This window comes from Myiozetetes cayanensis, unplaced genomic scaffold (assembly GCF_022539395.1).
Source record: "Myiozetetes cayanensis isolate MyiCay16 unplaced genomic scaffold, myiCay2020 scf4, whole genome shotgun sequence".
In the NCBI taxonomy this organism is placed as follows: Eukaryota; Metazoa; Chordata; class Aves; order Passeriformes; family Tyrannidae; genus Myiozetetes; species Myiozetetes cayanensis.
In genome coordinates this window covers 15,435,057-15,454,155 of record NW_026087631.1, presented here as the reverse complement: position 1 = coordinate 15,454,155, position 19,099 = coordinate 15,435,057, and the positions used below count along the sequence as shown (strand labels likewise).

General features: G+C 35.0%; 1 protein-coding gene across 12 annotated transcripts in view; it reads left to right on the top strand.

Moving 5' to 3' along the window:
- The window catches only part of CSNK1G3 (casein kinase 1 gamma 3), a 66,679-nt gene that overhangs the window by 40,265 nt on the left and 7,315 nt on the right, over positions 1 to 19,099 (top strand). For 8 of the 12 annotated variants that reach the window (XM_050330199.1, XM_050330201.1, XM_050330197.1 and 5 more), the window contains 9 exons: positions 3,043 to 3,191; positions 4,490 to 4,724; positions 10,676 to 10,761; positions 10,891 to 10,975; positions 12,578 to 12,726; positions 13,310 to 13,405; positions 14,028 to 14,123; positions 17,902 to 18,008; positions 18,376 to 18,399. In XM_050330199.1, coding sequence (XP_050186156.1) covers positions 3,043 to 3,191; positions 4,490 to 4,724; positions 10,676 to 10,761; positions 10,891 to 10,975; positions 12,578 to 12,726; positions 13,310 to 13,405; positions 14,028 to 14,123; positions 17,902 to 18,008; positions 18,376 to 18,399 — 1,027 coding nt within the window. The remainder of the gene's footprint in view (positions 1 to 3,042; positions 3,192 to 4,489; positions 4,725 to 10,675; positions 10,762 to 10,890; positions 10,976 to 12,577; positions 12,727 to 13,309; positions 13,406 to 14,027; positions 14,124 to 17,901; positions 18,009 to 18,375; positions 18,400 to 19,099) is intronic. The other 4 variants (XM_050330204.1, XM_050330206.1, XM_050330203.1 and 1 more) reach the window with 3 other exon arrangements.

Genomic DNA, 19,099 nt, shown 5'->3' with positions numbered 1-19,099 from the left:
GTTTTCTTTATTCTAATCTTTTTATCCTTTTATCATTATAGAGGAAGTCAGATCTGTCAGCTTTAAAAAATTCCTGGACATCATGCACATAAACATGGTGGACTAAAGCATTTAAGCGAAAATTAGGCAATACAATCCATAAATCCACATTATTGGGCACACATAACTGCAGTAAGCCAAAAATGAATGAACAAACAGGTACACTACTGTCACCATCTCTGCATTCCCACTTATCTACCAGGATTTCTCCTGTGTGTACTGTGATACAGCCATCTGACTGAGTGAGAACTCCAGTGTCAATCCATACATTTAATATTAGCAAAGCTTAGTCTCTTAGTTTTAGATAAAAAGTAAATACAAAATTATCTCTTTTCCCCTGCCCTCCCCCCCCCATCACCCCAGTGGGTAGTAATGCACTTTTTGGGGGTTTGGTCTCTTGTTTTAGAGCCCAGTGGTGTACAGCAGCAACGGTTTAGGTGGCTAATGAAAGGTAACTTTTCTTGAAAAAGAAACTACAAACCAAGCGATATTCAGATAGTTAATTTCCAGGTCCAGTTTGTTTTTTGCCATGAGGTTAAAACGGGATTCAAAGTCATACTGGTTTAAAATGGATTTATAGTTTTATGACAAAGCAGTCACATAAAGTATTGTAAATGTAAGTTTTATTCCATTCAAATGAAAGTGTTTTACTTGTGATCAAGTATAAATATCTAGGGATAAGCAAATGTGACACATATCTGAAAAAAAGAATGCTGTATTCAGATTTTTAAATCTAGAAAGTAGGTGTTTAAATGGTAATTTACTGGGAGTATGTGAATCTGTTTTTTTGGCCATAAGTAAGTTTCTTCTTTGGTGGAAGAGTTGGAAGTTACTTTAACTTTTAGTGTCATATGTGTGATAATGAGTTGAGTACATAATTGGGAAGAGGTACTTCTTTTTAAAAAGGATATTTGAGAATGGGGCAGAAGGTGTGTCAAGGCAATAGAAAGGATTGAGTGGGAATCAATTATTGAGCAGGAGACCTTAGAACAATGACTTTTATTTCACAGCAAGATGACTGGGATGTGTCTTAAAAGTTTTGAGTGTTTCCTTCCTGTGGAGGGAAAGTGGTTGAAGCCAGACGAATTCAAAATGGAAATAAAAGATATGCTCTTAATTGATAATACATATTGGAATATCCCGTCAACAAAATAGGGATTCTTGATTTTCTAAAAATCAGGATTTCTTTGTTTTTCTAACTTAACCAATATATCTTAAAGGTTTATATAGAAGAGGTTATTTGTCTCTCTATAGTGGAGAAAAACCCTCAGATTCTATTTACTAGTATTGTTTTACTTTCTGGCCTACCTTCTTGAGATCTAGAGGCATGAAGAGATAATACAAGTAGCAGAACAATACTAGCTTATTGTTCTTAAGCAAAAGCAGTAAAAAAAAGAACCAAACCCCCTAACTTCTAGTACTTTGAACTATTAATATGAAATTGTTCTGTCAACATGGGTAGTTTTAGAGAGAATGCTCTATATGTGCCCTGCAGAAGTTATAACATGTTAAACATAATTTTGGAGTGGTCTGGAGTTTTCACCTTGTCAGAAGATCAAGTCTTTTAGGTATCTGTCTGGCAATTAGGGATGATTTTTATTAATTGAAGAACACTATCTTGTACCATGTTCTGATACAGTATGAGGTACACGATATGGTCTATGCTCCTTCATTAGTAGCAATAAGCTACTCCTGTGAAGTCTTTCTGAAATTAATACAATTATGCATATTAAGTATATTAGTATAGAGACAGGTATGGTTATACATATTTAAAATAAATTGAAGGTCTGGTCTTCAAAACATTTGAACAGTGAAACTGGATTTTTAGGGGTTCTCCTTTCATTATTCTCACTTGTAGGAAAGAGATTAGTGAAAATGCTCTTAAAAACATGTAATTAATTTGATTTTAGTTTTGTTCAAATGGTAATTTATTTCTTTTAAATTTATTTTTTTTCCCAAAACTGTAGTGGAAACATTATAAATCTGTGTCCTCAGTGTAACTGGCACTGTAGTAAGGCATGAAAAACCAAAGACTGTATGTACCTCAAAAAACACCCAGAGTTAGGGATGTTTTACATTTTTAAACTTGCGCTACAGAGAATGAAGCTGAAATCCAGTGTTTCATTAAGGTATTCGGAAAATAGGTTTAGTAATTCTGTATACTGCAGTAATTGTAACAATGGATACTGTAGAAAAAGCTCACATGAAAGGAAGAATGCATTTTCAGAGCATTGAATATTTCAAATAAGTGAGACACAAAGGTTACGTACTGAAGAGCAAAAGAAAAATCTCAAATACCTAGGTTCCTTTAAACAGAATTTATTTTGCTGAATGAGTGACATGTCCTATGAATATGAAAAAGTGCAAGATGAATAGAAGCAATGATACCAAGTTATTTTTAATTAAATAGTCACACAATGCATATGTACAAAAAGGTGTAAGTAAAATTGGATCATAAGGCTTTAACTGTTGATATTTTCAAACTTCTGGATTGCCAGCCTCTGATTAATGAGCCCCCTGGTTCATTAATCTCTTTTGTTTTTTTTAATTATTTCTGTAGACAATAAGATGGGTTTATTCCTAAATGTAGGTTTATCATAGCCTTAATTTAAAAGGTTTAATTTAAATGTGTGGTAGGTTTTGGTTTTTGGTTTGGGTTTTTTTTGGTAAAAGAACTTATTTAAGCCTCTCTTCATAGCTGGTCAAAATCTGTTTCGTTTACTGTTACAAAACCTAATAGATTCTAATTTTTATTTTTTATAAAATCTTTGTATCTTTCATAAGTCAAATATGTAACAGTCACAAAATACTTAATGAAAATGATACTATCTTCATTAATCCTGTGTATCTTCTACCTGTAGTTTTTATGAGGTTTTATTTTTGCTTTTACGTGAAAAATGTATTTTTAACTTCACAATGACTTGAAATTGGGTAGGAATTTTATTGGTATGTTCATTAATCTTATTTAACACCTTGTAATTACTTTGTATTTTCATTTTACAGATGGAATACCTCAGGTTTATTATTTTGGCCCATGTGGCAAATATAATGCTATGGTGCTAGAACTACTTGGACCTAGTCTGGAAGATTTGTTTGACTTGTGTGGTAGGACATTTTCTCTTAAAACCGTTCTTATGATAGCCATACAGTTGGTAAGTAGAATAGATGTTACTTTGAGTGTTCACTAGAATAACTAAATCAGTCTGCAATGGATTAAATGCTTATTTCACTTAAGAGTTTTGCAGTTCCCGTGTTTTAAATTGGTGTCAGTGGTCTTTAAAGAGCATGTGATACAGTTTTAGTAGGAAAACTGTCTTATGTTACTTCAATTTACTTTGTTCTAGTTTTTGAAGAGTCATTGCATGAATATAATTACATTACATCTTCTGAGTTCTCACAGTCACAACCTGAAATAAAAAATTTTATTATGACATACTCTTTTAAAAAAACCACTTTATTAAATATAAATAATTTTAGCACACAAAAGCAGTTGGACTGGGGGACTCCTAAATAGCATAAACATTTTTCCTGGGCATTCTTGTAAGCAAGAATGCAAACAAACAAATGAAAGATTCCTCAAACCTTTACGGAAATTATAGCACAAAATTATTCAATGAAGAATTATTGTCTTTTTTGAAAATTTCCTTATTTGGTTCTGACCTAAGGGTGGGTGGAAGTGTAAAGAAAGACAATTAAATCTGTGCATGTTTAACTTGATGATACAACAAGTTTTAAATAAGTCTTTATGAAATATTAATGATATCGAACTTCCACTTCTCTGAATACTACCCATGAAGGGCAAAAATAACTGTTTAAAACACAGCTGTAATTGTATAACAGACCTCCAACTACAGACGTATAGACATATTGAGCTTATTTACAACCAAACTTACCAAAGTCTTTTTTTTAAATTCTCAAGTTATCACAGATCCAAAGATCAGTTTTATTTAACACTTCATGTTCCTTTCTGAATACAGAAATTTTGATAGAAAGTGATTTAGCTGGAATGTAATTATATGCATAGTGATAAACTTTGAGTGCTTCTCTTGTTTATACCTCTAATGTGTAATAGATCTGCATGAAACCTTGCTGCTCACTGCTTGATAAACGATTTCTGGTTTTACTTCTAATGTGCACAAAGCATAGTTGAACCACCTGTTTTTAAAGAAGAAAATGTCTATTGAATACATGATTCATGACTAATGTCCAGTGTGAAGGTTTCCAATACCAACTGGTGTATCTGCTTAGGGAAAATGTACAATTTTCATTGATCTTAGCTGGGAGATGTTTTGTGAAGAACGATATCCCTTTGGTTTTAAGAAGGGGAGGATTCTTTTAAATATAAACTCAACGTAAGATATGTAGCTTCTAATGCATTTTAATGTGATAACCTAAAGCTTAAACTAAATTTTATGATTTTGTGGTTTTTTTCCTTTTTCTTTTATTAAAGATTTCTCGTATGGAGTATGTCCATTCAAAGAACTTGATATACAGAGATGTAAAACCTGAGAACTTCTTAATAGGACGACCTGGAAACAAAACCCAGCAAATTATTCACATTATAGATTTTGGTTTAGCAAAGGAGTATGTAGATCCAGAAACAAAGAAGCACATACCATATCGAGAACACAAGAGCCTTACAGGAACAGCTAGATATATGAGTATAAATACACACTTAGGAAAAGGTATGTGTGCTTTTTAAATGCAGAAACAAGAATTGATCAACAACTGTGACTTACCATAAACCATCTTGTTTTGTAGTTGTAATTTTTCTCAGTCTGTAGTCATTAAGAATGACAAGTTTTGTGTACTGTGCAAATATAGTTTGTCCTTATGCAAATACTGTTTATGGGAATGATATTTTCTGAATCTCTAATCATCATGGTCATGTTTTGGAAATTGTTATCTTTGTTAGATATATATATAAAAGAAAGATGAGGTGTATCTTTTTAGAAGTATACTGTGACAGAGTGAATGAAGTGTCCAGGAAACAGATATACTTATTAAAGATAGTAAAGTTAATAGGTTGCAACAACATAGGTTTTCAATGCTATCTTGGTAGTTTTCTGTTCTCTTTGAAATGCATCATAAAATAATAAAGTATCTTATAAATGATACTGATTTCTTGATTATTTTTTTTAGTGCTTACACTGTTAATAAGGAGTTAAAGGTTATGCTAACAAGCTAATGAAAGGACAAATATGTATAAAGATGAAAGTTGTTATTATTGAATGAATAAATTTACCTGGAAAAAGGTATGAGCACTCAGATCTTTGTTTATTCCAGTTATATAGAGGTTTTCTAGTGAAAACAGGTTTGACCCCTTTGAATTTGTGTAAACTGGTTGCTTATCACTGCATGGTAATGGCTACTTAGGTTACTCTTTGAATTGGTTATAAAAATGTTGCACAATACATACAGTTCAACTCTAAGTGCAGCTCTTAATAAGGCAAATGAGAAACCATTCACACTTTTCAGAGAGCAATAAGGTGCTTTATCAACAAAGCATAACCATAGAATCATTTAGTTGGAAAATACCCTTAAGATCATTTAGTCCACTATTAACCCAGGACTGCAAAGTCCATCACTAAACCACATCCCTAAGCATCCCATCTACAGATCTTTTAAAATATCTCTCAGGATGGTGACTCAATCACTTCCCTGTGTCCGAGTGCTTGAGAACTCTATTGGTGAAAAAAATTTTCCCAATCTAAACTTTCTTGTGGCTCAAGGTGAGGCTGTTTCCTCTTGTCCTGTCACCTGTTACTTGGGAGAAGAGGCTATCTCCCACTTAGCTACAACCTTCTTTCAGATAGTTGTAGAGGTCTCACTGAGCCTTTTTTTTTCTCCAGGGGTAAGCAATCTCATCTCCCTCAGTCACTCCTCAAAAAACTTACGCTCCAGACCCTTTACCAGCTTCATTGCTCTGTTTTGAACATGCTCCAGTACCTCAGATGCAGAGTTTGAGCTTTCTAGACTTAGCTTTTGGAACTCAATCTCCTCAGATAAAGGAACATTCACTATATTTTTCAGGCATGAAAGCTGATGTCAGCTTAAGGTGACTTACATTTTTGACACTAGGCTCTTGTCTCCATTAGACAGGATAGACTTTTGAATAATATAAAATTTTCAACAGTGTTGCAACCACTTTTAAAATCAAATAAACTTTTTATTCCTTCTTAAATAAGAAGATCCCCCTATCTCATTTAAGAAAATAAACACTAACATGAAACTAGTAATTACTTGAAAAACACAACTGAATTATGTTTATTATGTCTGATATTAACACAGGAATATAGTAAATGACGCTTTCTCCTTCAAGGGTGACTTTTCCGCTCCTTAAGTAGAATTGATCTCTGGTTAGATGTGTTTATTGTTGTTTAATCGTAGAATGGTCTGAGTTGGAAAGGACCTCAAGGATAATCTAGTTGCAACTCCCCTTCTGTGGGCAGAAACACCTTGCACTAGACCAGGTTTCTCAAAGCCCCATCCAACCTGGCCTTGATCACTTCCAGGGATCGAGCATCCACAGCTTCTCTGGGCAAATTGTTCCAGTGTCTTGATGCCCACATAGTAAAGAATTTATTCCTGAGATCTAAAGTTGCACTTTTTCAGTATGAAGCCACTACCCCTTGTCCTTGTAAAAAGTCCCTCTCCACCTTTCATGGCGACCCCTGTTGGGTACTGGAAGGTGCTGTGAAGTGCTTGCTGGAGCCTTCTCTTCTCCAGGCTGAACAGCCCCAACTCTCAGCCCATCTTCATGGGAGAGACACTCCCTGATCATCTTCATGACCCCTCTCTGGATTTACTCCATGTCTTATGGTGGGGACCCCAGAGCTGGATGAAGTACTCCAGGTGGGCTCTCACCAGAGCAGAGTAGAGGGTCAGAATTCCCTCTCTCACCCTGCTGACCACAGTTCTTTTGATGCAGCCTAGGATATGATTGACTTTCTGGGCTGCAAGCACACATTGCCAGCTCATGTCCAGCCTCTCATCTACCAGCACCACTGGAAGTCCTTCTCTGGGCTGCTCTCCATTCTCTGCCCAGCCTGTACTTGTGCTTGGAATTGCCTTGACCGAGGTGCAGGTCTTTCACTTTTCCTTGTTGAAGTTCTTGAAGTTTGCACAGGCCCACCTCTCAAGTGTGTCCAGATCCCTCGGAATGACATCCGTTCCCTTCAGCATGGTCACTGCACCACACAGCTTAGTCTCATTGGCAGACTTGCTGATGGTGGCCTCAACCCCACTGTCCATGTCACCAACAAAGGTGTTACTCAGCACCTGTCCCAATACCAACCCCTGAGGAGCGCTGCTCCTCACTGGTCTCCACTTGAATACTGAGTTGTTGCCCACAGCTTAGAGTGCAACCACCCAGCTGATTCCTTGTCCACTTGTTCCATCTGTCAAATCAGTGTATCTCCAGTTCAGAGACAAGGATGTCCTGTGTTAGTGTCAAAGGCTTTGCACAAGTCCAGGACTCGTAGATGCACCTCAACAGGTCCCTGGGACTTGTGCACCTTCAGGTTCCTGAGATGGGCTCCAGCCTCTTCTACAGTGGGCACCTTAATTAAAGGTATAAATGAAAATATTTTCTTTTTTCTTTTTTTAAGTCCTCATTGTTCTTAAGACAATATTATGGTATACAATGTGTGCTTGGCAGGAAACTTCATTTTTCTGAATGAGAGTCATCAATTTTGTGATTCGTTATTTTTTTCAGAAAGGAATGCTATTCTGTCCCTCATTATTGTATGACATCCTATCATTTTTAGTAAGACTACAAACTCTGAGTTTCAAATTTAGTTTTGCTAAACTTTATGGATTGACAGTTCAAGTTAAGTAGGTTATCACTTCCCATTTCTGTATCTAACCATGTAATCTTCTTGGTAGCTAAATGCTCATAGCTAAGTAACTTGTTTTTTGATCCAAGTAACTTCCGTTATGGACGAATGCAATGTTTATAGTGGATGCTTAATAAAGACTGAATGTCTGTTGCATAAACTGCATAATTATGATTACGTTATTATGTACGCTAAAAAAAGATAATTTCTGGGAATAGCCTGCTGAATGAGGCTCTAGTTTTTATTTAAGTCAACCTATTTTAATTGAGATAATTGTAGTGTATGAACTAAATGACAGGTACCAGTTTCTTATTAATTTAACTTGCTTCAGGTGATCTCTTTGAGAGAGGAAACCATGTGCCCTAAAGCTTCATTGTGTTTTTCTCATCTTACGATCTTATTACCTTTTGGGCAACATATGCTCTCAATCTCATTAAACTGTGATAGACTAGGATGTGTATACATCAGTAGCCCTTCCTCTAGCTTCCCCTTCCTATGCTTGAAATATTTTGGTCTTCCAGTTAGTCCACCGCTAGTTTTTTTCCAGTTTTCAGAGGTCCTTGTCCTTCTTTGAATAATAGCAATATAATCTTTGGGTTTCCTGTTTCTCCAGCTCATCTTGAAGATTTCCATCCATGGGAAAGCATATTTGATTACTATTTCTTAATAACTCAAAATTGGTCAGTGAAAAACTTAAATGGATTCTAAACAATAATTGCCGTCCCCAGAATTAAAATGAACAAAAAATCCTTTCTCATAGCAGAGTTTTGAGGGCATTGTGAATTCAAATGGTGTATCCTAGAAGTAGTTCTCAAAGAAGTGTCCTAAAGAAGTGTCATCAGTAGTCCAAACCTCATTTAAAAAAAAGACCCCAAAAACAAACAAACAAACAAAACCAAAATCCTCTTAATTTGAAATAAGATAAAGATTCAAAGTCTTACCTTCCGTAGATAGGACTTTCTGTGAAGGACCCATTACCTCCATAAAATACTTTTTTTTTTTTTTTTAGAGGAGAGGAGGTTAATTTTTCATCAGCATAACTTGTAGAAATCAGTGTGAAAGAGAAGGATTAGCAAAAACCAAACAGAACTTTCCAGTACATTTTTGTGGACTGTGCCTCAGTGTTGCCCATAGGTGGGCCGTCTGTTGCATATTTGTAGCATTCTATGAAGTACTCATTTTCTGCATGCCCACCCTATCTCATAAAGAACATAGGACTTCTGCCAACAACTGGTGCCAACATTTTTTTTGCATACTGGAACCTGTCAGGCATAGAGCTCTACAGCATAAAAAGAACTCTGTAGCTTATTCCTGCTTTCTTCTTACCTTGTGTGATTGTATTAGGATAGCATGGGGTCAGTAAATCGGATGTTGTAGGATTTTGGCAGAGAAATTCAAATAGGTCCAAAGTGTCTGGAGGGCACTCGCTGAGAAAAGTGGCAGCAGTGGGCAGTGGGAGTGGAGGAGTGAGCATAAGAAGAGTGTTGGCAAGGAAATTGGAAACATAGAAATGAGTGAAGGGGAAATGATCATGAAAGAGCCTCATATGGCTGGCAGATGTGTGATGAAGTAATGGGCTAAATGTAGAATTATCATACTGTTTGCAAGTTTGTGTTTACTCAGTGTTCAAATGAGAAGGTAGGGATAGGAAACAGTATATTAAGTATATTGTTCTATCTGTATGAAGATTAATAATTGTTCTTCAAATGCAGTATATTTATGGCAATATTATGTGTTGATCAAGTTAGAGCCAGGTTGACTTTGTTAACTTTGCTGTATTCAAAAAAATCAAACAATCTTTTTTTTTCATTTAATTTCCTCTTTCATTTGTTGTCAAAGCGTAGCAGTTTTGTCTTGTGAAATACTGGTGAAAACAATTCTAAATTTTTTTTTTCTGCCTTGTGTCATGGAGGAAATCAAATTTAGAATTGAATACTTGCTGTTACCTCAATACATAATACAACGTGTAACATTTGTTTCAACAGCAGTACAGAATGAAGTGTGGTGGAAATGTAAAAGTCTCTTTTCTACAAGTAATTTAAAGACTCAGCATTCTCTATTATGTTTACTTTTCCTACAAATAATGGATTTAATTTAAAAACTATATGAAATGTGCTTTGAGAACTTTGAATGCACTATGTTGTACTTGTTACTTTCCATTTTCTTTAACCTTCTCTGAACTTTTTGAAGGACTGTTGTGCTTTAGTGCAGATGAAGAATTTTAGCCTTACCAGACCTTGTTTATTGTAAAAGCTTATATATCAGCTAGACTTGAGCAGGCTGTATGTACATGCCTCTTTATGCTGCCTTCTATTCAAATAATAGTGCTTCTGAGCCTTCTTCAGTCCACCTTTGACTTACTCAGAAATTCTATAATGGGTCCCAGAGGAAAATTCTCCATGGCTTGATAGAGAAAAAATGAATTCAAATAAAGTTTTCTTACATTGTTTCAAGTTCACAAGTAATGGATTAAAAGTATTGTAATTAAAATGAAATTTTAAGGTTCAAACTAAAATAATTTTAAATAAACAATATTTAAAAATAAAAACAGTTTTTCACAGCAAGATAATTTGCTTAAAGTACTGTTGAGATGAATATACCTCCAGTCTGCATCTGCTTTTTTTTGATTTTATCTGTGTTTGTAATGCAGTGCATAGTACACCAGATTCCCCCAATATACTTAATTGCTTAGTACTTAATTCAAGCACTCTACACCTACCAGTGATTTTTACATAATTTTGAAGCTAACATTTTAAATATAATGTAAAATTTCTAATAATATTTGCCTTTTGTTTCAGAGCAAAGTAGAAGAGATGATTTGGAAGCTTTGGGTCATATGTTTATGTATTTTCTCAGAGGAAGTCTTCCATGGCAAGGTTTAAAGGTAGTGGGATTTGATATCTTCCTCTGTCCTATTTTTAGATCATCAGCTTATATTGACTTTTTTTTTTTATCTTTTTGAGTGTTTGTCTGCTGTATAACTTCAGATGCTTGTTTTGTTCTTGTATCATAGGCTGATACATTAAAAGAACGTTACCAGAAAATTGGAGACACTAAACGAGCAACCCCTATAGAAGTACTGTGTGAAAATTTCCCAGGTAATGTATACTGTTTATAAAAATGTTATTGATTCATAAAACAAAACTGGGATAGGTAATTGCCTAATACCTGGCTTTAAAAATAAATCAAATAATGCTTCCAAATACATATATTATGTACTATCGTAATAGATCACAGAATTGGTCAGGTTGGAAGGGACCACAGTGGGGCACCTGGACCAACCTCCCTGCTCAAGCAGAGTCATCCTAGAGTGTGTAGCATGGGATTGTGTCCAGGTGGTTCTTGAATATCTCCAGTGAGGGAGACTCCGCAACCTCTCTGGGCAATCTGTGCCACCGTTTGGCCACCTCTCAGTAAAGAAGTTTTTCCTCATTTTTAGGAGGAACTTCCTCTCCATCAGTTTCTGCCTGTTGCTTCTTTTCCTATTGCTTGGCATCACTGAGAAAAGCCTGGCTCCATCCTCTTGGCACCCCACCCCCCCGCCAGCTTTAGATATTTACACACATTAATTAGGTCCCCTCTTAGTCCTCTCTTGTCAAGGCTGAACAGTCTCAGCTGCCTCAGCCTTTCCTCATAAGAGGGCCACTCCTGCCAGCTTTATGTCATCAGTGAACTTACTGAGGAGGCGTCTTCCCCTTCATCCAGGTCATAAGTTAAACAATACTGGGCCCAGAAAGAAGGATTATCCTTTTGAAGCAGCAGCAAGCTAATGCTGTTATTCTTAAAATTTAGATTCTTCTAAAGGAAACATTAAAAAAAGTATTATATGTATACTTACAAGTGACTAACTAAGTCTGCACTTGTATGTTCACACATAAAATTTTGCAAACCCTTTCAGCTCAAATCTTTTTAATATGTTTTTAATAATAATATGTTTTTAATAAGGTGTCATACCCCTATTAAAAACAAGCTGAATTGGAAACAGCTTGAACTAATATTTAAATTAACTTGCAAGTTTCAGATGTCACTTCTAGCTCTCCATAAGTACAAGGAAAATCAATGAGGTATTGGCAAACTGGAGAGAAGCAAATATGACATTTTTTAAAAGTTGGGCTAAAGTGCTTAGAACTGGTGATATACGTAATGTGGACATGATTTTGCCAAAATATAAATAAACACCTTCAAAGGTAATCACAATATCATTGATAGGAAAAATGGATTTGCTAAGAATAGCTCATGACAAACTGATTTTTTTTTTCCTATTATGGAAGGAAATCCTGTCCGCAGCAGGCTTTGTGGACAGGAGGCAGATACTTTGTCGTATACCCCTTTCTTTACTTTTCCTTAATCTTGTCTCTGTAAAATTAATTGAGGCGGGGGGAAGAAGCAGAGGCATTTCTTTCCCCACTTTTTTGGCATACTGTGCATTATAATTGGAAGGTTGAATGGAAGATCTCAATAGGTAATGCAAAGGGAAAATTAGTGGTGGGGTCACCTGGTAGAATTTGTTTAGAATATGGCAGTTTACCTCAAAGAGTATTATTACTATTAAGTAACTTTTCTTTCTGGTAATTCACAGATTCATGGTAATCAACTGTTCAGGTTTTAAGATGAGAAATACTTTAAAATGAAATAATTTTTTTTTTTTTAGTTCTGTTAAAGGAGATAATGAGAATTACATATATTTCTTATTTATATAGAGGAAATGGCTACATACCTACGTTATGTAAGAAGGTTAGATTTTTTTGAAAAGCCAGACTATGACTACTTAAGAAAGCTCTTCACAGACTTACTTGATCGGAAAGGCTATATGTTTGATTATGAATATGACTGGATTGGAAAACAGCTGGTGAGTACAGTTAAGCTGTTAGTAATATAATGGCCATTTTGTGTGATCAGTTTTGAGCTAGTGGTTCAGAACTGAGTTTGAGAAGATGTGCGTCTCAAGGCTGCCGTTACAGTTGTGAACAGCTGCTATTACAAATCCATTTTCAAATGCATGTTCTAACATTATCTTTTGGCTTAAGTGTTTCATATTCTCTCTCCTTCCAAACATACTCTCGATATCTAAGTACATCTCTGCTCAATCCAAAACGGGATTGCTTAAAGAATAACTTCAACCCTTTAGTCAGGTTTTGTCAGAATGTTTTAAATGCTAACTGAAGAAAGTATCAGCATAAAGTCTTTCGGAAAATTAGTTCATAATAATACTTAGAATTGCTACTTCATTAAATTATGTAATTTGTAGTTTGGTTTTTTCCTTTTTGGTATTAGTGTAAATATCTAGTGAAGCTTCTACTTTAATTTGATAATTTTATGTTATTGGAAACTGTCAGATTCAAAGACTATTTTCTATTACAAACCAGTAACTTTTGGTGAGACTTAGAAATTTATTTTTTTTACCAGTAGCTACATATTATTTATATTTGTAGCCTACTCCAGTGGGTTCAATACATTCAGACCCTGCAGTGTCTTCAAACAGAGACGCATATCAGCACAGAGACAGAATGCAACAATCCAAAAATCAGGTAAACTGCTCTTGTAAGATTATCAGCATTAGTGTGTCTTTTGTCTAATGCTTTGCGCTATGTTATTGATTTTTAGGACTCCAAAATGAAATTGACACCAGGTTTTCTTTGGTTTGACTTGGATTTAAGTAGATCCTTGTTAAAGTTTACAGATATAGAAATACATTAAAATGTCCCTAAAGTTTGCTTGATTAAAATTATGATATAATGTAGCTTACATTAGTAGTGCATTTTCTTTCTGATACTTCTTTAATCACTGTCACTTTCCATATGCCATGTCATTTATTTGGGTTCATTTTGGTAACGTGTCTGTACAACATTTTCAGGTTTTTTTTAAACCAGGCTGATGACCAAGGTGGTAAAAATGTTAGAAATTCAGAGATGTGTTCATTTACCTTAGCAAAGTTAGAGGGTTGTGTTGGTATACCTTCACCTCTCTCTGAAAATGTATATGTAGGCATGTGTATGTTGATAATGCAGAAGTGCAGTCTATGTAGGAATTAAGTGTATAGTACTTCTATGCTGTTAAAAAAGCCCCAATAATAATTAAAGCACAAATTTTTTATTTTTGTATTTTTTTTTCTTCTTTTGCATAAATTCCTAATGCATTCAAAAATGGTAGTCAACAGACCATAGGGCAGCCTGGGACTCACAGCAAACCAATCCACATCATTTGAGGGCTCACCTGGCAGCTGACAGACATGGTGGCTCGGTACAGGTATTTTCTGCTTCTTTGCATGACTTAAATTAGTTGTTTTGTGGTACATAATATTAGTGTCTTGTACTGTATGATGTGATTCATGTTCTCATATTAACACTGCTTTCCAGTAATGCCCGGAATGTTACTCCTTAGTTCACAGTTGTCAAACTGAAATTAAAACAGGTGTAGAAACTATGGAACTTTTTATATGTGTTGTTTTTCGTGCATGTTTCTTAGTGAAAGTCTAAAGCAACTGAACTGTCTTTTTGATGGAATATACATGTACAATAGTGCAAACAACTAGAGTTTAGACTTTTGATGTGTTAGTTGTATTAGCAGCTAAAAACCACTGTTGACTGAATTCAGTGTTATTCTAACCATGTTTTTTGTTCGTTAAGAAAACTTCCAGTGAAAATGTTAATTAGTGATGTTTGTTTAAACCTGACTATTTTTGTTCAAACAGTAGTTGACAAGAAGAATGTTTCCTGGAGCAGCACTTCACACATATCAGCAAAAAAATTAGTAGAAACCAACAGTTGTTCCTTTATTCTTAATTTTATCTTCAGAGCATTTTTTTCCTGTTTTGTTTTCACTTTTTAAATTTTTTTTTTTTTTAATTTTTGGTGTCTTGCTCTTCGAATATACTTAGGTATGAGACAGGTGGAATAATATATGGAAATCTAAATGTAATACAGGATTCAAAATGCCAGCCGCAAAGTCACCATGAGGTTTTGAGCTTTGAGTCCAAAATGAAAATAATTTAGCTTTTCTGGATGGAAAATAAATTGTCTGCTGCAGTTTTGATTCTAACAATCTAAGTTACATATATTTCTTCTGAAGATTTGTTTTGGAAAAAGTTTGTCAAGAGCCTGAAGAAAGAATGAAAAGTCCAGGGTACAAAAAACAGTGCTGCAGGCTTGCCAGTGTGATAATTCCATGTCTTCTTTAAATGCTTTCGAACTCAGTTAAAACTTAACATTCTCTAAATATTGTTGCTTTAGAAACAACTGTCATGTGTCACAGAAGAAAATCTAGTAATGATAATTATCACTGTGTATCAAGAAAAGTTTCAAAAGTTTTGTGCTTCTCATTAACAAATGTTTAAAAATTTTATACTATATTTAACTTTTTGCAGTAGTTCTTTCAATAACATCAGTTTTAAAGGAAATAATTTATCTTTTGAGAACAGTATAGTCATGTGGAATCAAAATTGAATTTGAAGTTGTCTTCCGAAATTGTTACTTTTTTATTTTTTTTTTTAATGTTAGAAAACATACTTAACTTCTTAAGTTACAGTCAGTAGAACTTTCAAATCGCGTATCATATCACTGGTTTGGCGGTTATAGCACTTAAGAAACCTTTTATTCTTTGTCAGGTAAAGTGCAACAATTGCAAGAGATTTTATTCCATTGTAAAATATGCTAAATACCCTTTGGAGATGGGGAGAACATTTCCTAGGAAATAACAGTAGTATTCATTACTGTTAATATAGTGTTCTATTTTTTTTCTCAAAGGATTTTTAGACACCTACTTTCATGTTTCCAATCCTGTTGAAGAGTGTGTAGATGCTTGAGTTGGATCCATTTTTTAAAATCTGCTGTCCAAGGAGACAGATGTGAATAATTAAACAGGTGCTCCTGGGAAAGAAGTGTGAAGGATAATACCATGTGAAAGCTCTACAGGTGCTAGAGTTGGGCAGCATGTTTGATACTAGTGAAAAAAATCATACAGTTTTTTATTTGCTTTGCGTAGGAAAAGAGAAGAAATTAAGAGTTCTTGCAAATGCCTTTGTATACTGTCATCTGTTCTTTGCAATACTCAGGATTGCTAAGTTGTATTGTGTTTGTTTCCCATCCAGAAAAGGACGTCTTTTACCTGTCTTTTTTTTCTTGATGTACCCTACTCTAACTTGAGTAAACTAAAGACAAGTCTTCAGTTTTTGATTAACCACTGTTGTGAAACCTTGAGTGTGAGTCTGAGGATCTCTTTAGAAAAGTTCATTTTAAATCTAGATCATGGACCAGAAATTCTGAATTATTAGGAGTGCAGGCAAAGTTGACTACAATATTAATTGGATAGCATTATTTTATATGGATTAGTGCAGGCTGTAGTTGTGGTTAGTTATGTAGTTACACACAGGAAGTTCCACGTGAACAAGAGGGAGACTTTCTTTATTATTAGGGTGGCCAGGCACTGGGACAGGCTGCCTAGACAGGTTGTAAAGTCTCCTTTCCTGGAGACATTGAAAAGAAGTCTGGATGCAGTGAGGAGTAACATGCTCCAGAACACCCTCCTTGAGGGCTGGACCAGATGACATCAGCAGTGGTCCCTTCTAACCGTAATCATTCTGTGCTTCCTTTGGACCCAAAACTCACTTGGTGGAAAAGCTGAGCAAATTTTTTTTACCTTTACATTGTCAGCAATGCTCCTTTCTTATTTAGCAAGTACTTCTGATGAATTTTCCACCGTGCTTATCACTATTACAGCTGGATATTTCACAAGAAGTAATGAAATTTATCTTCACAGTAAGATATCTGGTGAAGTGGTTGGGATCATACTATATCCCCTTCCAAGTAAATTTGGACAGCGACACTAAATGTTAATATACTTGTTAAAAAACAAAAACAACAACCAAACAAAAACCAAACAACCAAATGAAAACTAAAACCCCACAAAACTACTAACCCAGGATGTTTGATTCAAAATGGCTGATCCACCAGCTTATGATTTGCTAAAGTACAATTCCTATCTATTTTTGTCACTGAATGTGAAGTGCTTCTGTCATGTGCAATGATATGAAACTAAGCTTAAACCACCCTGTTGAAACTCCACTGACTTACCTATCATAATAGAAATAAAGTCCAGTCTCCCAGAATTCCTTCAGTTATATTGACTAAAATTTAAGTAATTAGATCCTGCAATCTCAGACATATTTTCTTTTGTTTTTTTTTTACAGGGCAGCAGTTTTTCTTGGCAGTGGTTCCTATTTTAGTGAAACATGAAAAAAAGAAAACTCAGCCTAATGTAGGCATATGGCATGGAAAATGCTTTAAGTGTAGCAAACTTCTGAGGCTCTACTTCCTTAGAAAAGGAACCACAAAACAAACCTCAATAGCTAGGCTCTTAGTTCTGGCTATAAATACAACTGCTTCATTAAAAGGAGAGCTTGGAAGGGTGAGGGCAATAATGTTATGATGGTGACTTTCTTTCCTACTCCTTTCATCTACATTAACCTCTGTCTGGCAACAGCTAGTAATAATCTTGAACTGTGGACTAGTATTGGTCTCTGTAGCTGATTAATTTTTTGGCAGTGTTCTAAAAATCAGATATCATCTATACTCAGGTCTAGCAAATGTCCAAGTTTTCCCTTCTTCTGGTGAGTGCTCTTTGAGATACAAATGAATCAGGCCATACAAAGATGGAAACTAAGAAGCATGAACACACTCAAGAAGCAGAGATAGGGTTAGACTGATTGGTATCAGGAAACCGGTTAGTGCCTTCCCTTAAGACTCTGAAGAGACACGAGGGAGATGACCAAACCTGATCCACCAAGTTGCTTTGCTTGGTCCACTCACTGAGTCTGTCATGTAGATGTCAGTTCTACTAATAGATACGAAAGGAAAATGACAAGACCATGGGGATGCCGGAATAAAACCCAGCAAAGATACTATTATCAGAATAAAAAGAATTACGGAATTAACAAATCTACTGTTCTTTTAAGATATATTGTAACTTTAGGAGTTAACAAATATATGTCTAGCACTAGCATAATTTCAGGTCTTTCTGGTGATTTTAGGTAGTAAGCTCAACAAATGGAGAACTCAACACGGATGACCCAACTGCAGGCCGTTCAAATGCACCCATCACAGCTCCTGCAGAAGTAGAAGTAATGGATGAAACAAAGTATGTCCTTGTTTTTGTATTCTTTGCATCTTGTGTTCTCAACTGATTCAGTATTTTTCTCATATAGTTATCAAAAAAATATTGTCTAAACTAATAGCCACTGGTGAGGGGCAAAACTCTAGTGCTCTACCTAGTTTTGTCTTTAAATTTTTTAATAAAAGACTTTCTATAGCTTGTACTTCTAGGCTAAGCCTTCAATAACACATCTCACTATGCTAGGGAAGTGCATGCATTTTTGATATTACAACTAATTTTGAAATATTTTGGACAGTCTTCTGACTAACAAGAGCTATTTGTGAAAGATGTGAAATTCTTTCTCTCTGTGGTATTCTGATTCTCTTTTTTTCATTACTCTCTTTCTGTATAGCTGCCAGAAAGTGTTGAACATGTGGTGAGTTATACAGCATAAGCAGGCAGAAATAGCCTCAGAAGCTTTGTTATTGGGTTTAAAACTAATTTCAGAGAAATTTAAAATAAAATGTCCATTTGAAAATCACAAAACATGTTTTAATTCTGTGAAACAATTAACTGCTTTTAAAAACAGCTGCCTTCAGGAGCTATTCTGCCAGCTTCAAATCCTGCTTGCTTTTAAGTTGTGTAGTCTGTGGTGTACTTTATTTCAACCTTTTTAATGGGCACTAGAATATTTTTTCCTACTTGCTATTTTGTTTTAAAGGGGAAAACATTCTTTTCAGATGCTGTGGCATTCAGCTAGTATTTTAACATCTAGAAAATACCTAATAAGTAATAAATGCTAACCAATGTATGAACTTTGCCAGTTATCTCTGTAAATGAAATATTTATTAGAGTATTGGTCTTTAACAACCTGCTAACTAATCACTAAAACATAACTTCAGGGTTCCCTAAAATTACAGTGTAATGAAAGGGAGAAATAGTAATGTCAGTTAATGTTTATGCATTTGAGTAGTAAACTCAGACTTGCAAAATAGTACAGAAAATATTCTTGATAGCTAAAGGCAATGTAACTTTCAACAGGTTTTATTTTATAATTGTGCCTGGAATAGGATTTTACAAGGATATAGCTCCAGTTTATTGTGAAATAGTGGCACTCAAATATGAAGGATACATTA